We start from the raw sequence: 23857 nt of genomic DNA, 5'->3' as shown, positions 1-23857 counted from the left end.
TTGAAAGCCTTTGGGAGCCTGAGCCCTATGTCATCTCTTCTATCCCTTACCCAGAGACTGATGTGTATGAAGTAAAAAAACCAGGGCTAGCCCCGCAGACGGTGCACCGGAATAGGATAAAACGTTGCACTAAGGAGGACCTACAGGGCCTTACAGCACCGTGTCCGGTACCTGCATCCACACCTCCGGCTCCCCCAGCAGCTCCAGCTAAACCTCTCTCTCTGGAAGAAATGTTCCAAGTTGAACCGTTCCTCATGGCCATAGGCTATCCAGCGGTCCCTGTACACATTCCAGTGGCCCCTCCACTTCCAATTGTGCCTCCAACAACTCCAGCTCTACAACCAGACACTGGGCGTGATCTTCCACCTGTACCTGCACCAATCACTGTTGAAGAGGATCCTCCGCTGAGACGGTCTGAGCGCTCTACCAGAGGAATTCCTCCACTTCGCTACAGAGACCAGAGTCCTTAACTGTTTCACCATTCTAGTGTATGCAACGTTCAAGGTTCGTGCCTGGTCCTCCTGACCAAGTTCCCTGTACTAACCAGCCATGAGCTGATGGACACTTACAGTAACAAAAGGTTCTCTAGTGCCTGTCCCAGAGCCTTTTACATGGACGATGTTCTAATTGCCTAAAAGAGACTCTACCTCACAGAGACACTTAACCCATTCCTTCCTAATGCACTTTCCTGTGATTGTGTGTTCCACACAGGGTATTATTGCATTTATTTCATTATTGCACTTTTCCTACTATTGTATTCCAGTGTTATCGAAGTCTTTGTATTTCCTCCTCTGAGTAAGCAAAAGGTTATTTAGATTGCCTCAGAGTAGAGCGCCTCTTTTGTAAAACAGTATATTTTCCAGTGTCTAAGTCAGATAGCTCCTCCTCTGAGTAAGAGAAGTCAGTTTACATATACCTCAGAGAAAGTCCAGTTTATGTAGGAGTGTATTTTTTCATCCAGTCTCATTATTGTGTATTATTATCATATCTATAGCTGGAAAGATTTAGTTGAGCCAGTTCGTATGCAGATTTTCCTCAGATTTTCATTCAGATTTCTCTCAGGTTTCATTCAGATTCATGTGAGCCAGTTCTCCTCAAGACCTCGCAGTATTTGTTGTCCCTTGTGTTTCCCTTCCTTTTGTTTCCAGTATTTGTTCACCTCTGTCTTGTCCCAACACAGTAGTTATCACACATAGTCATACCTAACCTTCACACTGGTTCATACATATCGCACCTTGGATACCCTTTCGTGTGTTTGGCCTATTGGATAATTGTGTTGTATGATTGACCGGTATGTAAGGGGCCCCCATGTATGTTTGCTTTTATTATTTTGTTCTTTTCTCTTCCAGGTATCCAAGACACTACTCAGACACGCCAAGGTAGTACACAGGTCTTCACGTTCTCCTCCAGTAGGGTAACACATTTAACAGAAAACCTACTGTCTAACTGGCTGGAATATTGAGGGTCCCCCGCCAGCAGTTAACTTGTCCTGGCTTACACGTCAGATGGTTCACGCACTAGCTACCTGGTCGCCAGAGTACGTTAGGCACCCCTAGGTGAAGTCCTGCCACTAGGGTTTCTCATCCTCTCTCTCTTCTCACCTGTGCCTTGGGCGTGGGAAACACACACCTCATCACACTCACTCTCATCATTCATTCCTGTTGTTTGATTGTCCAGTCTATTCATGTTTGCTGCCTTCTAGATTCGCCGAGGTCGGCTCAAACTTGCTAGGGAGGTATGCAGTGTCCCAGAACATGCAGACTACTACTCCTATTATGGCCATTTCTCTTGCTGTGTCAATGCCTGTTCTGGTAAGTGTTTGCACTGCAACTGCTGCTGGTTTTCCCCTAGTATTCTCTGGTAATGTGCATTCTCATGTGTATTCTCATGTATTCCTGTATATTATTACAGTGTACAGTGGTATGCAAGGCTGTTGATCACGTGACCTGTAACCATGGTTCCTCCAATGGCTGACTAGCTCTGGCCAGGAGCAACCATGTGACCTCCCACTTCCTCCTAACAAGTTAGTCTTCCCCCTGCTTCCAAGCAAGGAGGATGTGTGTCGTCCCTCTCCTGCCTCAGAGGAGTTGGGCTTCTTCTCTGCAGCTCCCACTTCACCACTAGAAGTGTGGATTAGGTGCTCTGCTATATTCAAGTCTTCGGCTGTATCTGCCTGCTCAAGTGTCCGGAGTCTTCTCTCTCATCTGGGTGTCATTCTGTTATCTCTCCTCATCGCTGCAAGGATTCACAGCAAGTATTATTCTCAAGCTAATCCACCCAGCAACGCTATTCCTCTCATACTCCTACTCCCATCATCCGGCACGTATTCTCACAACCTATGCAGCACCACTCCTGCCTTATTTGTCAAAGCCTGCTATATACCCGGTTGCATCCGGACAGAACTGTTGCTACTAGTTACCTTATCTATAATAAAACCGCTGTTACTGAACCCTGGCATTGGTGTCCACTAACTGGTGCCCCGACTAAGTGCAGCGAAGAATCGCATGCCTATCATCACCCGCAGATTCCACAGACCGGCCCTGCAGCTGTGCTGCCCTCAGGCCTATACCGTGACAAGTATACACCCTGCAGCTGCCCCGGTCATTGCCCGCTCATAACACCAGCACTGCGGAAGTGGCCCCCAGGGGCCAGGGCATCGCATTAAAGCATTATGGGGAAGCTTGATGTCATGTGTTTTCAGTCATCATTATCATCATTATAAGATTTTACAGCAATGGAGCAGCTTTTCAACCTGCCAGAGACAAAACACAATCTGATTCGCCTATAGCAACCAATCACAGATCACCTTTCATATATTAACAAGCTCTTATAAAATTAAAGCTGAGCTTTGATTGGTTGCTATGGGCAGATTAGACTGTCTAAATTGTGCATGGCAACCAATCACAGTTCAGCTTTTATTTTACCAGAGTAATTTGAGAAACGAAAGCTGAGCTGTGATTTGTTGCTATGGGCCACATCAAACCATATTATTTAGTGTTCTTAGTATGGCCTAACCATAAGCTGTTTGCTTGGTCACAAGTGTGTTTAGTGACCTCTGCAGTAAAGCACATCTCCAGTCATTAATGGGTTAATGCTTCAGATGTGTTTACCTGCAGTAACCATGGAAACCATGCACTGTGATGACAAGCGCTTATGTCATAAAGAAGGTTCCATAAAGCAATGCACCGCGCCCTGATCAGTGCCATCTTGGATGCGCCAGAGGACCTTGAGCTTGACTAATTTACTGCCCCCTACCCTTGATGAAATTTGGAGGTTCTAGCAGGGGACCTGGACCTGTGAAGGAGAAGAGATACATCCGCCTAGCCATCAGTAAGGTTACAGACATTGCAGCCAGATCTCTCTTCCATCCAGTTTAATATATTTATAGTATGGTATTACCCTCTAAGCCCAGGGGAGGGGCAACTCTCCAGCCATGGCTCCCTCAAGGTTTCCCCCACAGGGGGTTTTTCCTCGCCTGAGTGCTGGAGGGTGACTCTGTGAGTTGGGGGTCTGCCATTTTCAGTGTCATGTAATTTTAAATAAAATTGGCACCCTTTGACACCTGATTACAATGTGTTGTGTCTTTATTTTGCGTTCTTTGGTTTAACTTGGGGGAGTTGGGGGTCCATCACATATTGCAGAGTCATAAAGCTGGACATCTGCCTGCTACACAGATCTATCACCTTCGCACAATGCGCAAAAGAAGTATAAAGCAGTGGCTGGTGGAACTCCTGCTTGTATGTGCATATCCCTGGGTTAAAGGAACACTCAAATCTTGAAGAAAAAACATGTATCACAAGGCTTATACCTACATCTACAAGGCAAAAAATTGAAACACAACACCCATAGGGTATTTTTCTGCTATGGTGGGTTTTTTTTGTGTTTTGCCACAAGCTTCTATAGGGGGGAATATTGTCATTTCTATATGGAAATTAGTGTTTTTTCCCCTCAGTTCTTCAACATAAAACCTGAAATCACATGATAAAGAATCACATGATTTGTACCGAAACAGCCCCACAGGGGATAAAATGAGAACTAAACTTTACACTAAAATGAGAACATGGCGGAAAAAGTGCCAGAAAAAACACCAAAAAGCAGGAAGATGTGCAACAGTCTTAATCTTGGTTCACATTTGTAGTGAATTCAGTAGAATTAAATTGGTACTTTTTTCTTTCAAATCAACTGGTGTATAAAGATTTGTATTTAACTGTTATAAAAAAAAACAGTACTTATCAGCTGCTGTATGTCCTGCAGGAAGTGGTGTATTCTCTCCAGTCTGACTCAGTGTTCTCTGCTGCCACCTCTGTTCATGACACAAACTGTCCAGAGTAGAAGAGGTTTTCTATGGGGATTTGCTACTGCTCTGGAGAGTTCCTGTCATGGACAGAGGTGGCAGCAGAGACTGTGCACTGTGTCAGCCTGGAAAGAACACAGCACTTCCTGCAGGACATTCAGCAGCTAATAAGTACTGAAAGACTTTTAAATAGAAGTAATTTACAAATCTATATAACTTTTAGACACCAGTTGGTTTGAGAAGAAATTTTTTTTGCCAGAGTACCTCTTTAAATTAAATAAAAGTCAGTAAGTCAATTAGCTTGACAGTGGAAACTTAAACTAGACAGTGTAAAAATGCACCATATTAAGGTCTCGTTCACACCACGTTTATATTCTTTTTGCTCCATGACCTCCATACCTTCCCATATAGTTATGATGGAGGCCACTTTATACCATCTGTTCTACATAGACTCCCAAAATTCATACTGAAATACCTCCCATTCTTGCCTTTTTTTAAATCACCCCCTTTTCCTATTTTATGAATACAAATAAATAAATAAACATATTTGGTATCATCGCTTGCATATTCTCCCGAACTATTAAACGATGACATTCCTGATCATGCACAGTAAACAGCTTAAAGGACAACTCCCACAAAAAATTTTTTTTGCTCATTTAACACACATTACAAAGTTATATAACTTTGTAATGTGGTTAAATACCCGGCCTGGCCCCCTTCCCCCACTTTCGGACCCCCGACCCCCCACCCCGGAAGTTAAGGAATGTATACATTACCTATTACGATCGTCACGGTCCTCTTCTCCGGGGCGGCATCTGGTGACGACGACGTCAGAGCCGAGGGGCGGTCCGGGTCTTCTTCCTCCTCGGCGTCTTCATGCAAAGTGAATGGGGATGAAAAGGCTGCTGGTGCACATGCGCACCAGCAGCCTTTTCATTGGCTGGAGCGCATCACATGGCTTCCAGCTTGCTCAGCCCTGATTGGCTGAGCTTGCTGGAAGCCATGTGATGCGCTCCAGCCAATGAAAAGGCTGCCGGTGCGCAAGCGCACTGGCAGCCTTTTCCATCCCCTGGACCCGGAAGTCGGAGACATCGCTGGATGGCGGACGGCGGCGACGGAGAGGCGGACGGCGGGCGAATCGAGTGGCGATCGTCACCGGAGAGATGGTGAGTATGGTGTCTGTGTGTGTCTGTGTTTTTTTTTTTTTTGGGGTCCCGCGGGAGTTGTCCTTTAAGTCAAAAAAATACAAGGGCACGGGTACAGGTAAGTATACTTTCATTATTATGTTCTTGCCTGCCTGAGATTTGTCAGTTTAAAGGGGAACTCTGGATAAGAAAAACTTGTTTTCTATTAAAAATACATTAAAAGTTAAAGATATGTGTCTATACAATGTATTACCGTATCTGTACGGTTCTGCCACACTGGTAGCTGATAAAAATCCAGGAAGTGAAAAAAAAATGGCCCCTGTGCAAATCCACATTGTCTCCTGCTCCTTCTGCTATCCCCCCTTAGGAGACAAATCTTCCATGCCTCTGTATCACATTGTGTGTGTTTGCTGAGATCAGGCTGATGATGCAGACAGGGGGCAGGGCGTGATGTCACAGGAGGCCCGGCTGCATTCCCCAATCCCCTGAGTGATCCACCATCTCTGCCCGACCAGAAGCAGGTGTTGCACTGATATCTCTAAGTGTGCAGTGAAATTAGGGCTGTGTTCACACATGTTGGCGTGTCATTGCAGTACTGCAGCGTATTCACAAAAATGACGCAGTAACACATGTAAATGATGCTAAATGGCAGAGAGGATCAGAGGCTTATTGTGGGGCTCAACTTCAAAGATAAAAGATGGTTGATCATAATTTGTGCGTGGAAATGAAAAGAAAAAAAAATCTAAAAGTTCTTTACTTTATTCCAATATCAGCGTTACAGGTAGAGAATACAGCGTCCTGTGTGGTGTTACAGGTAGAGAATACAGTGTGCTGTGTGGTGTTACAGGTAGAGAATACAGTGTGCTGTGTGGTGTTAAAGGTAGAGAATACAACGTCCTGTGTGGTGTTACAGGTAGAGAATACAGCGTGCTGTGTGGTGTTACAGGTAGAGAATACAACGTCCCGTGTGGTGTTACAGGAAGAGAATACAGTGTGCTGTGTGGTGTTACAGGTAGAGAATACAGTGTGCTGTGTGGTGTTACAGGTAGAGAATACTGTGTGGTGTTACAGGTAGAGAATACAGTGTGCTGTGTGGTGTGACAGCTAGAGAATACAGCGTGCTGTGTGGTTACAGGTAGACAATACAGCGTTCTGTGTGGTGTTACAGGTAGAGAATACAGTGCTGTGTGGTGTTACAGGTAGAGGATACAGCGTGCTGTGTGGTGTTACAGGTAGAGAATACAGTGTGCTGTGTGGTGTTACAGGTAGAGGATACAGCTTGCTCTGTGGTGTTACAGGTAGAGAATACAGCGTGCTGTGTGGTGTTACAGGTAGAGAGTACAGCGTGCTGTGTGGTGTTACAGGTAGAGAATACAGTGTGCTGTGTGGTGTTACAGGTAGAGAATACAGTGTGCTGTGTGGTGTTACAGGTAGAGAATACAGCGTGCTGTGTGGTGTTACAGGTAGAGAATACAGCGTGCTGCGTGCTGTTTGGTGTTACAGGTAGAGAATACAGTGCTGTGTGGTGTTACAGGTAGAGAATACAGTGTGGTGTTACAGGTAGAGAATACAGCGTGCTGTGTGGTGTTACAGGTAGAGAATACAGTGTGCTGTGTGGTGTTACAGGTAGAGAATACAGCGTGCTGTGTGGTGTTACAGGTAGAGAATACAGCGTGCTGCGTGCTGTTTGGTGTTACAGGTAGAGAATACAGTGCTGTGTGGTGTTACAGGTAGAGAATACAGTGTGGTGTTACAGGTAGAGAATACAGCGTGCTGTGTGGTGTTACAGGTAGAGAATACAGTGTGCTGTGTGGTGTTACAGGTAGAGAATACAGCGTGCTGTGTGGTGTTACAGGTAGAGAATACAGCGTGCTGTGTTACAGGTAGAGGATACAGCGTGCTGTGTGGTGTTACAGGTAGAGAATACAGTGTGCTGTGTGGTGTTACAGGTAGAGGATACAGCGCGCTGTGTGGTGTTACAGGGAGAGAATACAGCGTGCTGTGTGGTGTTACAGGTAGAGAATACAGCGTGCTCTGTGGTGTTACAGGTAGAGACTACAGTGTGCTGTGTGGTGTTACAGGTAGAGGATACAGTGTGCTGTGTGGTGTTACAGGTAGAGAGTACAGCGTGCTGTGTGGTGTTACAGGTAGAGAATATAGTATGCTGTGTGGTGTTACAGGTAGAGGATACAGTGTGCTGTGTGGTGTTACAGGTAGAGGATACAGCGTGCTCTGTGGTGTTACAGGTAGAGACTACAGTGTGCTGTGTGGTGTTACAGGTAGAGGATACAGTGTGCTGTGTGGTGTTACAGGTAGAGAGTACAGCGTGCTGTGTGGTGTTACAGGTAGAGAATATAGTATGCTGTGTGGTGTTACAGGTAGAGGATACAGTGTGCTGTGTGGTGTTACAGGTAGAGAATATAGTATGCTGTGTGGTGTTACAGGTAGAGGATACAGCGTGCTGTGTGGTGTTACAGGTAGAGAATACAGCGTGCTGTGTGGTGTTACAGGTAGAGGATACAGCGTGCTGTGTGGTTGGGACCACAATGAAATTATAAATTACTGCAAATAATTCAGTAACACAATGAAACTGCAATGTGTGAACACAGCCTAGATGTTCTGCAGCAGCTTTGGGCGGGGAATGTGCAGGGTGGAGGACTGTGATGAACAGCTGAGGGAAAGCATTGCATTCTGGAACCTGTAGTCCTGTGTACAACTGATAAACCAGGAAGGGCAGAAACACAAAACAGAACAAAACCCCCCAAAACAAATGGATTTTTGGTAGTTTCAAAAATGGAATAGATGGGTAAGTAAGGCTATATGCTTCTGCAGAAGTTTCATTTTTTTTAACCTCTACCTGGAATTCCACTTTAATGGGACTTCTCCTTTCAAGATACTTATGTGGCATCCTATAGTGTTTGCATAAAATGACTGACAAGTTACCAGCATTGAGCCAGCATTGCTGGTCACATACACAGCGCTGTGCAAAGGTTTGGTTATATCTGGTTTATGTAGGTTGGGCCCCTAGAATTAAATTCCCTGGTGGGCCCAAGGTACCCCCGTCCGACACTGGCAGTCAGACAGCTTCAGTGATTAAGTGTTTCCACAGGACAGTGTGATGCCCTGAAGACCCCCAGGACTCCCCCTCCCCCATACAGTATGTACACAGGTGGAGTGGGCGGCACTGACCCAATATTTTTCCCCAGGGTTAGGGGTCACCTCCTTTAAGGAGCTCTGATTTTAAACATTTTTTAGATAATTTTTTTTTAATCTAACATTAAATTTTCACAAAAATGTCATTATTCCAGCATTGATTGTGTGCCGGATTATCAGATATTCTCTAAATACATTTTACTGCACAGACTCCGGATTGTCAGATATTTTCTATATACATCTCACAGCACAGACCCCGGATTATCAGATATTCTCTATATACATCTCACTGCACAGACTCCGGATTATCAGATGTCGCATTATTCCGTAGTAGTTTGGTATTTTTATTTTTAAAGCCGGTCCATGACTGCCCTCTTCTGACAAACACTTGTAGTGATCTACAATATGTTTTTATGGGAGAAACAGGAGCCCTCCAGCTATTACAGAACTCAGTTTATTGCAAAGCATGCTGGGAGTTGTAGTCTCTCAACATTTGAACAAATAATTAAAGGGAAACTATCAACAGATTAGAAGTATCTAGCCCGCAGATCTCCCCCTATAGCAACCATTCAGTACCACCACACAGTGCCCATATAATACTACAGTATATAATAGCTGAGCAGATATATTACAACTATCTATCCTTGTCACCTATAGCAACCAGTCACTACCATTATACAGTGCACATATAATACTACCGTACAGTATATAATAGCTGAGCAGATATATTACAACTATCTATCCTTGTCACCTATAGAAACCAGTCACTACCACCACACAGTGCACATATAATACTACTGTAGAGTATAATAGCTGAGCAGATTTATCACAACTATCTATCCTTGTCACCTATAGCAACCAATCACTACCACCACACAGTGCACATATAATAGTACCATACAGTATATAACACACATTATAACGCTATTTTTATCACAACTGTATAAAAGAGAAACTGTCTCTGTCACCCATAGCAATCCCTACCACTATACAGTGCATATATAATAACACTACAGGACAGAGTTATAACTATCTATAGAACAATTGAAATCTAAGTTGTGATTGGTTGCTATGGGTGACAGGTTGCTACAGGCGACAGCGGCCATTACTCCTGTGGCTAAGGCCTATATTTTCCTATGAAACCTATTGTTTAGGTCATGGAGGAGGAGCCAGGATTGAATTTGTACTATAAAGAAACCCTTTAGTTCTGGTATTATGGGTAATGGGGTCACCTCAATGTGCCCAGAAGCATACAATTTTATAGAAGCCTCATTGTTGTCATTGGCCTCCAGAACCCATGATCCTCACCCAGCTCCCTTTTCCTTTTACCTTATCCCAGACATAGAAGGCGGCGTGCAGGGGCTCGGAGAAGGTGGCGCGGAAGGTGTGAAGGTGCCGCATTGGGTCACTGAGCTCATAAAAGGACAAGCGCCCCTCCTTATAGTCCAGAGACACCCTGATCCTATTACAGGACACTGTGTGGGGCAGGGGGGTGTACACATCATCATGGATTACTAAGTATCGGGAGTACTTAGGACTATCACAGGGCAATGAGATTGGGTTATTACATTGGTGCAAACACCAGGACTTCTTACTATTACCTATGATGGAGGAGTGCTCCTTCCTGTCTATACTGGGGTAACACACCCCGATTCTCCAGTCACCTGTGTCACTGGTCTCCAAATCCCAGTAATATTGCCCAGAGGACACACTCTCATAGCTTAACACCTGGTTACAGTGAAACCTCTCCGGGGATTCTGGGTAGTTCTGGGGTGTAAGTGACCAAGACGCGGTTTTTCCATCCTCATTCACCAGGACGTTTTGACCGGCCATGTTCACATTCAGAGAGAAGTCCATGGCTTCCTGCACATAAACGCCATTGCTGATGCCTGTAATGATATCGGATAACGCGATCAGCTTTTCCGAGATGGGACCCACATCCAGGTCATTTACTCCTTGGAGCTCCTTATCATCCTTCTCTCTGTCCGAGTCTGGCTCTTCTCTCTCACTGATATGACAGAAGTCCTCCCTGTCTGACTCCTGTTCTCTTAAGACGTGCGCCGGGTCCGCCATGTCCTGCAGATCTTGGATATAGGAGATTTTTTTGGATAGTTGGATGTTCTTCATTTCCAGCCGCTGGAGCAATTTGATAACTAAGAGTGACTGTCTCTCCTCCTGTCTGTAAATCTCATCAATGACTTTCTTCTCCAGATCTTCTAGATCTTTTCTGATGTCAATGAAGAAGGCCAAGATGGTCTCCATTGGTTGCAATGCTTTCCTTTGGCATTCTGCCTCGGACTTCTGCAAAGTCTGGAGCTTTTCCTCGGTGTCCTCCCTCCTTGATGTCAGCTCCTCCTGAATATTTCTTAGTTTCTCCTTCTTCTTCTGGAAGGCTTCTTCCAGAGGCTCCACTGAGTGACCTTTGTGATCTCCGGCCACAAAGCAGGAGGCACAGATACAGCTTGAATCAGTTTTGCAGAAACAATCCAGGATCTTATTGTGGGTGGGACATTTCCTTTCCTCCAGAGACATAGTGACGGGTAATAAGGTGTGCTGGACTTTCTGGTTGTGCCTCCTCACATGGGTATTACACATGGAGAGTCCACACTGGAGACAGGACTCCACAGCATTGATGGGCAGGTCACAGTAGGCGCAGAAGATCCCGGTGTCTATTTGCCCTTGCTGGGAGTATGTACAAGCCTCCGCTATGCTCTTCAGGGTAAGGTTCCTTGTAAGAACAGGTCTCCGAAAGTTTTTCCGACATTCGGGGCATTTGTACTCCTCTCTCTGTTTCTCAAACTCTTCTTTGATACAGCTGTGACAGAAATTGTGTCCACATAGTAGCGTCACCGGTTCTTTGTAGACCTCCATGCAGATACCGCAGGATAACACAGATCTCAGATCAGCACCCTCCATGGTTGAAAGCAGGAAACTAAGTAAACGTCTCGAAGGAATCCCGAGATACTAGTTCTACAAAATACGTCAGCAATTTGCATAAATAACCATCTCCAGAAACTCCAGTCACTTTCAGGTTTTGGGCCTAGACTTAAATCTGGTATTTCAAGTATTTACATATGGGAAATTTTGAAGGCACTGTCTATCAGAGACATAGATATTTTTTTCTTCCTCCTTGGCAATGGCTTTATATGCTGCCTAAGGCCGGGTTCATACACTGTAAAACATCGGCCGTTCTGTGTCTTCAGCTGGGTCACAGAATGGCCGGTGTCAGTGAAGTTTATCCCGGCCGCTACTGCAGTATCGGCCAGGATAAACTTAATTTCTATTGAATTGGGATGCGGGCACATCCGTGTGCGTCTGCTTCCCAATTCACCATTGCACACAATGGAAAGTGCGGCCAGAGTCGCACACTTTACATTGTGTGAGTTGTCAGGGTTGTGCGGCCGCTATTCAGTGAATAGCGGCCGCACAAAACTGACATGTCAGTTGTCGTTGCAACCGCTAGGGATCCCGGACGGAGCGTAAACTATGTGTATACACTCCGGCCATAATTCCATAGACTGCAGCACAATGTAAATTTTCTATTAATCACGGCCATTGTTGCAAATCGGCAACAACGGCCATGATTAATAGAAAACGATGACATCTTAACCTTTAAGGAAATTTTAAACAAATTTGATTTCTTGGTTAATCAATTTGTCCATGTCTACTGGTCACACATTTTATAATATCCTTCGTCCAGCAGCTCTCGCTCTCTCTTGGCTCAATAGAGAGAAGGCAGAAAGCCACTGCCAGACACCTTCCACATTTCCTTAAGAACAAATCAACTGGGCATGTTATAAGGCTGTTGTAAGGAACTTCTTGATTCTTCTCTGCGCCAAAATCCAAATGGCCTGTTGATGCTCCCTCAGGCACCCAACACATCCCGACCAACCTCTCCTAGCTACCTCCTTGTTTAGCCTCCATGACATGTAAAGGGACTATGGGGACCTGTAACTGATGGCAGAGAGCGTACTTGAGAACACAAATCCATACTAAGTTTTTCTTCCAATAGCATGGACTCAGAATTTAATCTTCATTAGACACAGACAAAATGGAGCACTCCTACTGGTACGGTACGTCTGCGAACTCACCACAAATCCCGATTCTGTTATCCAGAATAATCATTCAGTTTGGCAGATGACAATGTTTGCAATTTTTTTTTAATTTCTCAAAAGAGAACTTAATGGTGGGAAAAAGCACAGAAACAAAACCATTTGTCCATCAGCGCCCCCAATAGGAGACTTGGAGAACTGCAAGGAAGGAATTGAGGACAACTTTTTTACAGGTGACAACCTTCATCATCCATTGACACTGGTGGCACCAGCTGCTGTTTTTGGGCTTGGGTGGGCATCCCCTGATTAACTCACATTCACTTTCATATAATGAAACATAGACACAAAGTGATCCACAGATACACCAGCTGGTGAGGAGACTGCAACTCTTCTTAGTAAAGAGCACCCGTGGGCGCTGCACCATCAACAGTCCTGGCATTTTATATCTGTAGAATATGTGTAGCATCCAGGAACTTACATGTCATCCAAAAAAGACTAACCCGTGTTACTGCCCTGCCACGCGTTTCACCTTCTATAAAGCATTCCCTTCACATAACATCCTCACTCCGAGCATGTCCTGTCCCTAACTATATCCCTCAGAAAGGGGGGTATGCAACATTCCTGAGCAAAGTAAGATGTAATAGACCTCTTAATGTATGTTGGGTGGTTGCCACCAATGGTTTCCTCCAATTCACCGGAGAAGAGAAGGGTCGGGCATATTGGATTTGTACATGACTGATCCATTTGTTCTTCTGAGAGATTAGTCGCTGCCCCATCATGCATGAGAAGATAAAGGGACAGAAGCAAGAACAAACAGAATAAGAATTTAAATATAGGGGGGGGGGGGGTATGGTCATTGTCAAACTTAAGGTGCCCACACACCCTCTAGTAGATTTATTTTTCCTCCTCCACAAAATGTTTCTCCTTCACCCCTGTGGCCACCACAGCAAAGAACAGTTCTGGGAAGAAGGTTCTGACATAAAGTGCTGCCTTGGGGATGGGATTTGCCAGAAATACTTCCTGCTTCCTTCTGCTGACCGTGCGCAGAACTTCATCGGCCACCTCCACTGGGTGGACGCCATAGGACAGCTTTCTGAAAAAGACTATAATAGAATATAATTAGTAATATAACGTCGCGTCCCACTCCATCAGCCATTGGTGACCCAACCCAACCGTGGCCTTACATTTCCAGATGGAGGCCTCCCAGTTCCCGGGCTCAGGCTGGACGTGGTATGACCGGATGAACGTAGGACTGACCGTACTGACAAACACATCAAACTCCTCTACCTCAGCTCTCAGGCAGTCGAAGAATCCCTGGATGGCGTGTTTCGATGCTGCGTCTGGACACAGAGATGATAATCCAGATTTTACCACTTGGACGCAGTCACTTCAACCCAGCAGAGGCTGATGTCAATACTCACAGGCAGCGCGAAAGGGAACTCCCAGTTTTCCTTGTATGTTGTTCACGAGAACAATCTGTCCCGTCCTGCGAGAAATCATATGAGGAAGAATAGCTGCGGGGGAAAGTGACCATCACATTTGTTACCAACAGCTGGTAGAAAAGTCTAAAAATTTGCTTCACCTCTTACTAAAGGTGCTCAGGTAGGTTTAACAGCTGATGGCCCAACTCTAGTTCTTCCATCCTCCCCTACCTCGGCATGTGTTCTCAATGGGGAGAGAAGAATATGCTGATACCAGACCCCTGAAGTTACTTCAAAACCTATTTGTGGCCTTCAGACCTTTGTACCCCTCTGCTCCCTTAAGACGCTGCCTCTCTCCAGACGTCCCCATCAATAGTCGTCTGTACCCTCTAGTCCCCACTGTGCCACTTCAGTACACCTCTCTCTTCTCCAGATTCCTATACCTCTCTAGACCCCTGTGTCACCTTTAGTCCCCACCATGCCTCCATACTCCTCTCTCTTCTTCAGATTCATTTACCTCTCTAGCTTCCTCTGTCACCTCTAGTTCCCACCATGCCTCCATACACCTCTCTTCTCCAGATTCCTATACCTCTCTAGCCGCCTCTGTCACCTCTAGTTCCCACCAAGCCTCCATACGCCGCTCTCTTCTCCAGATTCCTATACCTCTCTAGTTTCCTCTGTCACCTCTGGTCCCCACCATGCCTCCATACACCGCTCTCTTCTCCAGATTCCTATACCTCTCTAGCTTCCTCTGTCACCTCTAGTACCACCATGCCTCCATACACCTCTCTTCTCCAGATTCCTATACCTCTCTAGCTTCCTCTGTCACCTCTAGTTCCCACCATGCCTCCATACACCTCTCTTCCTCAGATTATTATACCTCTCTAGCTTCCTCTGTCACCTCTAGTTCCCACCATGCCTCCATACACCTCTCTTCCTCAGATTCCTTTACCTCTCTAGCTTCCTCTGTCACCTCTAGTTCCCACCATGCCTCCATACACCGCTCTCTTCTCCAGATTCCTTTACCTCTCTAGCTTCCTCTGTCACCTCTAGTTCCCACCATGCCTCCATACACCTCTCTTCTCCAGATTCCTATACCTCTCTAGCTTCCTCTGTCACCTCTAGTTCCCACCAAGCCTCCATACACCTCTCTTCTCCAGATTCCTTTACCTCTCTAGCTTCCTCTGTCACCTCTAGTTCCCACCATGCCTCCATACACCTCTCTTCTCCAGATTCCTATACCTCTCTAGCCACCTCTGTCACCTCTAGTACCACCAAGCCTCCATACACTGCTCTCTTCTCCAGATTCCTTTACCTCTCTAGCTTCCTCTGTCACCTCTAGTTCCCACCATGCCTCCATACACCTCTCTTCTCCAGATTCCTATACCTCTCTAGCCGCCTCTGTAACCTCTAGTACCACCATGACTCCATACACCTCTCTTCTCCAGATTCCTATACCTCTCTAGCCACCTCTGTCACCTCTAGTTTCCACCAAGCCTCCATACGCTGCTCTCTTCTCCAGATTCCTTTAGCTCTCTAGCTTCCTCTGTCACCTCTAGTCCCCACCATGCCTCCATACACCTCTCTTCTCCAGATTCCTATACCTCTCTAGCTTCCTCTGTCACCTCTAGTTCCCACCATGCCTCCATACACCTCTCTTTCTCAGATTATTATACCTCTCTAGCTTCCTCTGTCACCTCTAGTTCCCACCATGCCTTCATACACCTCTCTTCCTCAGATTCCTTTACCTCTCTAGCTTCCTCTGTCACCTCTAGTCCCCACCAAGCCTCCATACGCCTCTCTTCTCCAGATTGCTATACCTCTCTAGCTTCCTCTGTAACCTCTAGTCCCCACCATGCCTCCATACACCGCTCTCTTCTCCAGATTCCTTTACCTCTCTAGCTTCCTCTGTCACCTCTAGTTCCCACCATGCCTCCATACACCTCTCTTCTCCAGATTCCTATACCTCTCTAGCTTCCTCTGTCACCTCTAGTTCCCACCATGCCTCCATACGCCTCTCTTCTCCAGATTCCTATACCTCTCTAGCCGCCTCTGTAACCTCTAGTCCCCACCATGCCTCCATACACCTCTCTTCTCCAGATTCCTTTACCTCTCTAGCTTCCTCTGTCACCTCTAGTCCCCACCAAGCCTCCATACGCCTCTCTTCTCCAGATTCCTTTACCTCTCTAGCTTCCTCTGTAACCTCTAGTTCCCACCATGCCTCCATACACCGCTCTCTTCTCCAGATTCCTTTACCTCTCTAGCTTCCTCTGTAACCTCTAGTCCCCACCATGCCTCCATACATCGCTCTCTTCTCCAGATTCCTATACCTATCTAGCTTCCTCTGTCACCTCTAGTCCCCACCATGCCTCCATACACCTCTCTTCTCCAGATTCCTATACCTCTCTAGCTTCCTCTGTCACCTCTAGTTCCCACCATGCCTCCATACGCCGCTCTCTTCTCCAGATTCCTATACCTCTCTAGCTTCCTCTGTCACCTCTAGTTCCCACCATGCCTCCATACACCTCTCTTCCTCAGATTCCTTTACCTCTCTAGCTTCCTCTGTCACCTCTAGTCCCCACCAAGCCTCCATACGCCTCTCTTCTCCAGATTGCTATACCTCTCTAGCTTCCTCTGTCACCTCTAGTTCCCACCATGCCTCCATACACCTCTCTTCTCCAGATTCCTATACCTCTCTAGCTTCCTCTGTCACCTCTAGTTCCCACCATGCCTCCATACACCTCTCTTCTCCAGATTCCTATACCTCTCTAGCTTCCTCTGTCACCTCTAGTACCACCATGCCTCCATACGCCGCTGTCTTTTCCAGATTCCTATACCTCTCTAGCTTCCTCTGTCACCTCTAGTCCCCACCATGCCTCCATACACCGCTCTCTTCTCCAGATTCCTATACCTCTCTAGCTTTCTCTGTAACCTCTAGTCCCCACCATGCCTCCATACACCTCTCTTCTCCAGATTCCTATACCTCTCTAGCTTCCTCTGTCACCTCTAGTCCCCACCATGCCTCCATACACCTCTCTTCTCCAGATTCCTATACCTATCTAGCTTCCTCTGTCACCTCTAGTCCCCACCATGCCTCCATACGCCTCTCTTCTCCAGATTCCTTTACCTCTCTAGCTTCCTCTGTCACCTCTAGTCCCCACCATGCCTCCATACACCTCTCTTCCTCAGATTCCTTTACCTCTCTAGCTTCCTCTGTCACCTCTAGTTCCCACCATGCCTCCATACGCCGCTCTCTTCTCCAGATTCCTATACCTCTCTAGCTTCCTCTGTCACCTCTAGTCCCCACCATGCCTCCATACACCTCTCTTCCTCAGATTCCTTTACCTCTCTAGCTTCCTCTGTCACCTCTAGTTCCCACCAAGCCTCCATACACCTCTCTTCCTCAGATTCCTTTACCTCTCTAGCTTCCTCTGTCACCTCTAGTCCCCACCATGCCTCCATACGCCTCTCTTCTCCAGATTGCTATACCTCTCTAGCTTCCTCTGTCACCTCTAGTCCCCACCATGCCTCCATACGCCGCTCTCTTCTCCAGATTCCTATACCTCTCTAGCTTCCTCTGTCACCTCTAGTCCCCACCATGCCTCCATACACCTCTCTTCTCCAGATTGCTATACCTCTCTAGCTTCCTCTGTCACCTCTAGTCCCCACCATGCCTCCATACGCCGCTCTCTTCTCCAGATTCCTATACCTCTCTAGCTTCCTCTGTCACCTCTAGTCCCCACCATGCCTCCATACACCGCTCTCTTCTCCAGATTCCTTTACCTATCTAGCTTCCTCTGTCACCTCTAGTCCCCACCATGCCTCCATACACCTCTCTCTTTCTCAGATTCCTATACCTTTCCAGGCTCCTCTGTCCCACCCCACCCTAACAGAGTTGTCTTTCCCCCTCCCCCAGACTCACAATCTATCCTTCTCTCTCACATGATCTGTCAGGAAAGAGTTGACATACCCCGATACACCTGATCCTGCTGCTTTTGCAGCTGCTGACTGGCATTGAGCACATCCACTAAGCATTTATTTAGTACAGTACCTTACGTCTTGTCTATTATAACTTCATATATACTGGATATTAGGCATCACATACCTTTGATTAAAGTAATAGGGCCAAAATAGTTGGCATCCATGATCTTCTTGTCCAGCTCTAAGGTGACGCTGTGAGCAGGGCCCTTGATCTTCATGCTGGCGTTATTGATTAATACGTCCACACAGCCGTAACAGTCCAGGATTTCTTTTCCTATAGCTTCAATGTTGTTGACATCGCTAATGTCAAGGAGAACCAGCTTTGGGGTAAATGTCTTTTGGGAAAGGAGTTAAAAGGAAAATGGTCAATGTTAGACTGACCAATGTAAGATATTGCTAAAGTATTATCCACCTACCACACTGGGGTCAGCAACACTTATCAAGGCATCATGTAGTGCTTCGAGTTTCTCCCAGGTTTTTCCACAGAGAACCAGACGGGATCCTGAGGCGTGGAAGACTCTGGAACATTCTGGAAAATGAAAGAATGCTTGAGTCACAAATAATTTAAGTCATTGCATAGGCCTTGTATAATATCAATTGGAGACACAATGGGTCTGTTACAGACCTGTTTGGACTTCCCAGGACTTTGTGTGCTACCACATAGTATCTCCATGAGGCACCATGATGTCCTCGAGAAGAGAAGAATACCTCTAGAAAGGCTTTGTTCTAAGACACTATTTAAGAGACTTAGGTTGCTGCTTTGTGCAGGCAGAGACCAAGACTTAGGAGACTTTTGGGTGACTTCTATATAGTCTCTGGCTTGAAGTTACTTTAGAGAGCTAAGTAAGAGAGACAGGATAAACCATTAAGATGGGTATTGTTTATACAGTACTGCACACCCAGGAGTACTTGGCACCAATGCGACACTGGTAGGAGACGACCTTTGACAATAGCCAGAAAATGACTGGGAGCAAGCAGGGGGCACCTCGGCAAGAAATGCAGCTTCTCGAACCCCTGAGTAGACTTGACTTGAAGACAATGGCCCTCTCAGCGTGGACAGTCAGGTTCCCCCAGGCATTATCGCACCTCTGATGGTTTAGCAGTGCGTGCTTAGACATACAGGAACAGCAGTAGGCTAGCGAGTGGTGGGCTCTAGCCAGTGGCCTGACCACTGGAAGAAGACTATCTGGTACAGGAAATAGAGACTAGTGCACACTCTGAAACAAAACTCAGACCAGGAACTCCCCCAGGCCTGCACTAACCACCCTTATATAGTACAGGGAGTATTTCCCATTGGTGGAGGCAACCTGAAGTGACTAGCTCAGTATAGGTTAAGAGACATGGGGACACCTTAGCTAGGGCTCTGATAGGACTAGAGTGAGGGTAGGTTACAGACAGACCGGCTCCACAAGCAAGTGGCAGACAACCATGTGCAAAACATCATGAACAGTTAACCCTTTAGCAGCTTTCAGCATATGCTTGCTGTAAGTGAACAGAACCTTAGGTAAAAACACAGTATATCATCCTCCACCACACACAATGTCCTGTAGATACTTGGGTATCGTAAGTCTGTTGTATGTCCTACTATTCTACTTGTCCCACTGCCAAACACTGCTAAACAGCATACACTGACTGAGGTGTATATATAGAGCAATGGTTAACATTGTTGTTTATTGACCACAGGTGAGAAGCAAAGATGTGGTGACACTTTCTCAGAAGCTTCCTCGTAAAGTGAGCTTTGATGAAGGGGTCTCCCAAGTCCTCCTCTTTCTAGGTGAGAACCAACCATTGTCCCCTAGAGGGATGGAAGGTTAGTCCTGGCTTGACCAGGGGAGTGAGAACATCTCTATAGTTTTAGTACTTGCCTTCACACCCAGACTTAGGCCTAGGCAAGTTCAAAGCCTGCTAAAGTAAGAAGCTACAAGTTACAGGTATTTCAGTACCTCTGAGACGGTCACGGAAAAGAGAAGACTTCAACTCTGAGAGGTCCCTGAACCTGATCCAGTAGCAGTCGCCCTCCTGCTAGCAAGCTACCCTACAACTTGTTCCAGTTGCTGTCTTGGCTACAGGTCACATCTGGGGAATCGTGGCATTGTGCGAAGTCACGACTGCCCACAGTCCACGTTGAGAGAAAAGTTTACCCAAGCACCTGTTCCTTGCAAAACTGGCTTTGAGAGAAGTAACAGGCCCTCAAGGACTATCTTGCTTTAGCTAAAGTCTTAGTACTTAGCAGCTGCGCGTCACAAAAGTCTTTTCTGCGTATGTCCTTTAGGTGGGATTGTGCCGCAACATCAACCGAGAGTAAAGTCTACGTCGGTTCACTTCACCACAGTTTGCCAGTTCTGTGGGCATCCTCTACAGCAGAGTCATATATACCACACCTGCATAGCAATCTCTTTACCAGCAACACTAAGCTGTATACAGTACCAGCAACACTTAGGGTATGTTCACATCTCGTTTTTTTGCCTCACTTTGGGATACACGTCAAGAATCAGTGAAAAAAGGATGCCGACGTGCAGGCTGGCGTGCGGCCGACGGCCACATTGACTTTATGCCATTATGTGACTACGTTCTGCTTATTTGCCGCATGTACACTGCTTTTGTGCAGGACTCAAAAAAGTGGTCGACAACGCTTTTGAGTCCTGCACAAAAGCAGTGTACATCCGGCAAATGAGCAGAACGTAGTCACATAATGACTCCGTCCTGCTCATTCAAGTCAAGCTGGCCGTCATGTGTGCACGTCAGCATTCTTTTTACACTGATTCCTGACGTGTAGCCCAACGTGAGGCCAAAAATGAGATGTAAACATACTCTAAGCTGCATAGAGTACCAGCAACACTCCACAGCTCCACAGCATTCAGAGACTATTCCAGTATGACTGCACAGAGAGGGAACGGTGACCATATCTGTACCGTCCAATGCCGGTCCTGTACCTCACATCCTACGTCATCTTAAACATTTTACCTGTATCATTGCACAGAGAGTAGGTAAAGTCTATTACAGATGTAATGGACAACTCATATACAAGGCCTCCATAGTGGTCCATTATAGCTCATTGAAGCATTGGAGAACACAGCTCCTCACCTTTTCCCAGTCCTGAAACCGCGTCGGTGATCACAACCACTTTATTCTTCACTGCCGATCTGGACATCAGTCGCACAACTTCCCGATAGATGTAAATGATGCCGCTTATCCCCAGTATGAGCAATGGTAAGATGAGGAAAGTGAGAAACCCCATTGTTTTAACCTATAAATGAGGGAAAAGAAAATCAGAAATTAATCATTGAAAAATTTCTGGTGGTAACTGTGTTCTAAGGGTGAATTTTCCTGCGGGTCGGAATTATTGTGGCAAAACCAAACGCACGGCTTTTTTATTTGGTTTTTTTGCCTATGCTTAATAAAGGTCTCATGGTCTCATTTTGTGGGTACTAACTAATACATAGCGGGAACGACCCACAAGTCCGGTCTGATCCTTATACTCGCCCCTAATATATTCCCCCCATTGTCACCAGATCTTATTTGTGTCATGGTCTTACTCCTATGGCTGTTACTACCAGTTACCTCCATTACTTATATCACATTCATTGTAATATTTAAAACTCATGTTTTGTACAATTTATATGGCCTTTTTTAAGATTTATTTTTTATATATTTTTTGCTGATTTGCTTTACTGCTCAGTATTTTTAGTCAATATCAGAAGTGGATCCAAAAAGCAGAAAAAGGTGAACTTTTTCCATAGTTCTCTCTCCACTCTCTGTTTTAGGCAAAAATCCTGTTTAAAAGTCTAGGGGGGGGCATTTATTAAGTCCGGCGTTTTTTACGCCGGACTTAAAAATGCCCCCGCAGCTCCGGCGCTACGGAGATTTATGTAGAGGCGGTCTGCCTCTACACAAATCCCGTGCGCGCCGGTGCGCACCGCCGAAAACTTACGCCAGCTGAGGACTGGAGTAGGTTTTCGGTGTATATTTGGGCGGAACGGATGGTAAATCGCGCCCTCCATTCTGCCCACTACACGCCCCCTTTCCGCCTCTCTGGCGTACTCGGCGGAAAGTGCCGATTTGCAAATATTTTATTCGCAAATCGGCCATTTGCGTATAAAAAAATACGCAAATCGGCACTTTCCGCCGAAAATCATCCGTTCGCAGGATGATACATGTGGCCCTAGGTGTGAACCTGGCCTGACTGTGTAAGGTGTGCACAAAAACATCACACTCAAAAAACAGCTTCACACACACACACCGTATCACAGCGGATTTTCTGCTGCGGATCCGCCGCAGATCGGCAGCAGATTTGATCTTAACAACTGAACACAGCATCAAATCTGCTGTGGATCCTGTACGTGTGAATGCACCACATAGGTGATTACTTTGCCACATTTTGGGGCCCTTCACTGATCCACAGTCTCCATACACACAGCTATGATATGACATTGGTGATAGGACTATGTAAGCACCATATAGCAGTAGTATTTGGGCACTATTAACATAAAGCTATACATACAATATACATACAATACACACAGCACAATAATAACCCTGAGTAATCCTTACAGTATATTCCCCCGGATAAGCGACTGCAGTAGAGATCACACAGTCCTTGAGCGTCTCCTCCTCGGATGTCCCCGGCCCAGCAATGGATATAAATAGGAGTCAGCTGTGAAGAAGCCCTGCAAGATAATTTAAGACCCTCGGTATAATCCAGAGAGGGGGCTGGCAGGGTGGCATCCAGTTTCACATGACTTTCTGCAGGGCCCAGACCTATGGGTAAAGCCGCAGCCGCTGTGACCTCACCCTGCAATAAGAGGGCACAATGGTATCAATTATTATAGAGAAGTAGCTAATAGATAGATAGATAGATAGATAGATAGATAGATAGATAGACAGACAGACAGACAGATAGATAGATAGATAGATAGATAGATAGATAGATAGGAGATAGATAGATAGATAGATAGACAGACAGACAGACAGACAGACAGATAGATAGATAGATAGATAGATAGGAGATAGATAGATAGGAGATAGATAGATAGATAGATAGATAGATAGATAGATAGATAGATAGATAGGAGATAGATAGATAGATAGATAGATAGATAATTAGATAGATAGATAGATAGATAGATAGATAGATGATAGATAGATAGATAGATAGATAGATAGATAGATAGATAGGAGATAGATAGATAGGAGATAGATAATTAGATAGATAGATAGATAATTAGATAGATAGGAGATAGATAGATAGGAGATAGATAGATAGATAGATAGATAATTAGATAGATAGATAGATAGATAGATAGATAGATAGATGATACATAGTTAGATAGCGGAGTGCAGAAACATCCAGTAACATTATCCTAGAAACAATTACCTTTACCTGCCATCAGGAAATACTTTGTCTCCTCGTCTCTCCTGCAGTATACAGATAGCGGCTATAGGACCAGCTGAGCGGCCATGTAGAGGCTGGTAACTCTGTACCCCAGAACCTCAATGACTTCCGGGCCGCCCTTCAAGAATAGTGGGAGGCCAATGCCTCAGCAGACAGTAAGGCCACGTGTAACCAGCAGGAGGCGTTGTTGTCACGCTGTAATTGATGCTCAGCACATGACAAGTTATAGAGATGGTGACACGTTGTTGGGGTATACACGCCACTGGGGACGGCTTTTGTTTCAAGAAATTATGTGAGAGGAGGAAATCACCATTACATCTATGTCATGAAATAATATCACTATATGTAGTATATATACCTCATGACAGGGGCAGTTTAAGTATACCCTGTCCACCCAACTGCCCTCTCCCCTTCAGCCT

At 45.8% G+C, this 23857-nt stretch overlaps 2 protein-coding genes across 2 annotated transcripts; both read right to left on the bottom strand.

Moving 5' to 3' along the window:
* Positions 1 to 9083: 9083 nt before the first annotated feature.
* Positions 9084 to 11534, bottom strand: LOC138772593 (E3 ubiquitin-protein ligase TRIM39-like). Its single transcript, XM_069953096.1, has one exon. The coding sequence runs from the start codon at positions 11506 to 11508 to the stop codon at positions 9871 to 9873; it is 1638 nt and encodes a 545-aa protein (XP_069809197.1). The 5' UTR covers positions 11509 to 11534; the 3' UTR covers positions 9084 to 9870.
* Positions 11535 to 12697: 1163 nt separating this feature from the next.
* On the bottom strand, positions 12698 to 22838 carry DHRS7C (dehydrogenase/reductase 7C). Its single transcript, XM_069952464.1, has 7 exons — positions 22598 to 22838; positions 21131 to 21293; positions 18463 to 18575; positions 18171 to 18381; positions 14066 to 14158; positions 13829 to 13984; positions 12698 to 13747 (listed from the first exon to the last, which is right to left on the bottom strand). Exons 2-7 carry the CDS (start codon positions 21282 to 21284, stop codon positions 13539 to 13541), a joined length of 936 nt encoding a protein of 311 aa, XP_069808565.1. The 5' UTR covers positions 21285 to 21293; positions 22598 to 22838; the 3' UTR covers positions 12698 to 13538.
* Positions 22839 to 23857: the final 1019 nt, after the last annotated feature.

Source organism: Dendropsophus ebraccatus, chromosome 14 (genome assembly GCF_027789765.1).
Source record: "Dendropsophus ebraccatus isolate aDenEbr1 chromosome 14, aDenEbr1.pat, whole genome shotgun sequence".
NCBI classification, from domain to species: domain Eukaryota; kingdom Metazoa; phylum Chordata; class Amphibia; order Anura; family Hylidae; genus Dendropsophus; species Dendropsophus ebraccatus.
The sequence above is the reverse complement of the archived record's forward strand: the minus strand, read 5'-3'. Positions and strand labels throughout refer to the sequence as shown.

What these genes read in the sequence shown, in the direction of transcription:
- DHRS7C (XM_069952464.1), bottom strand. Translation starts at nt 21,284, where the DNA reads ATGGGGTTTCTCACTTTCCTCATCTTACCATTGCTCATACTGGGGATA. An exon ending in GGTTTCAGGACTGGGAAAAG is followed by an intron (nt 18,576 to 21,130) that starts GTGAGGAGCTGT and finishes TTCATTTTCCAG; the next exon opens with AATGTTCCAGAGTCTTCCAC. An exon ending in AGTTCCCTTTCGCGCTGCCT is followed by an intron (nt 13,985 to 14,065) that starts GTGAGTATTGAC and finishes CTCTGTGTCCAG; the next exon opens with ACGCAGCATCGAAACACGCC.
- LOC138772593 (XM_069953096.1), bottom strand. Translation starts at nt 11,508, where the DNA reads ATGGAGGGTGCTGATCTGAGATCTGTGTTATCCTGCGGTATCTGCATG.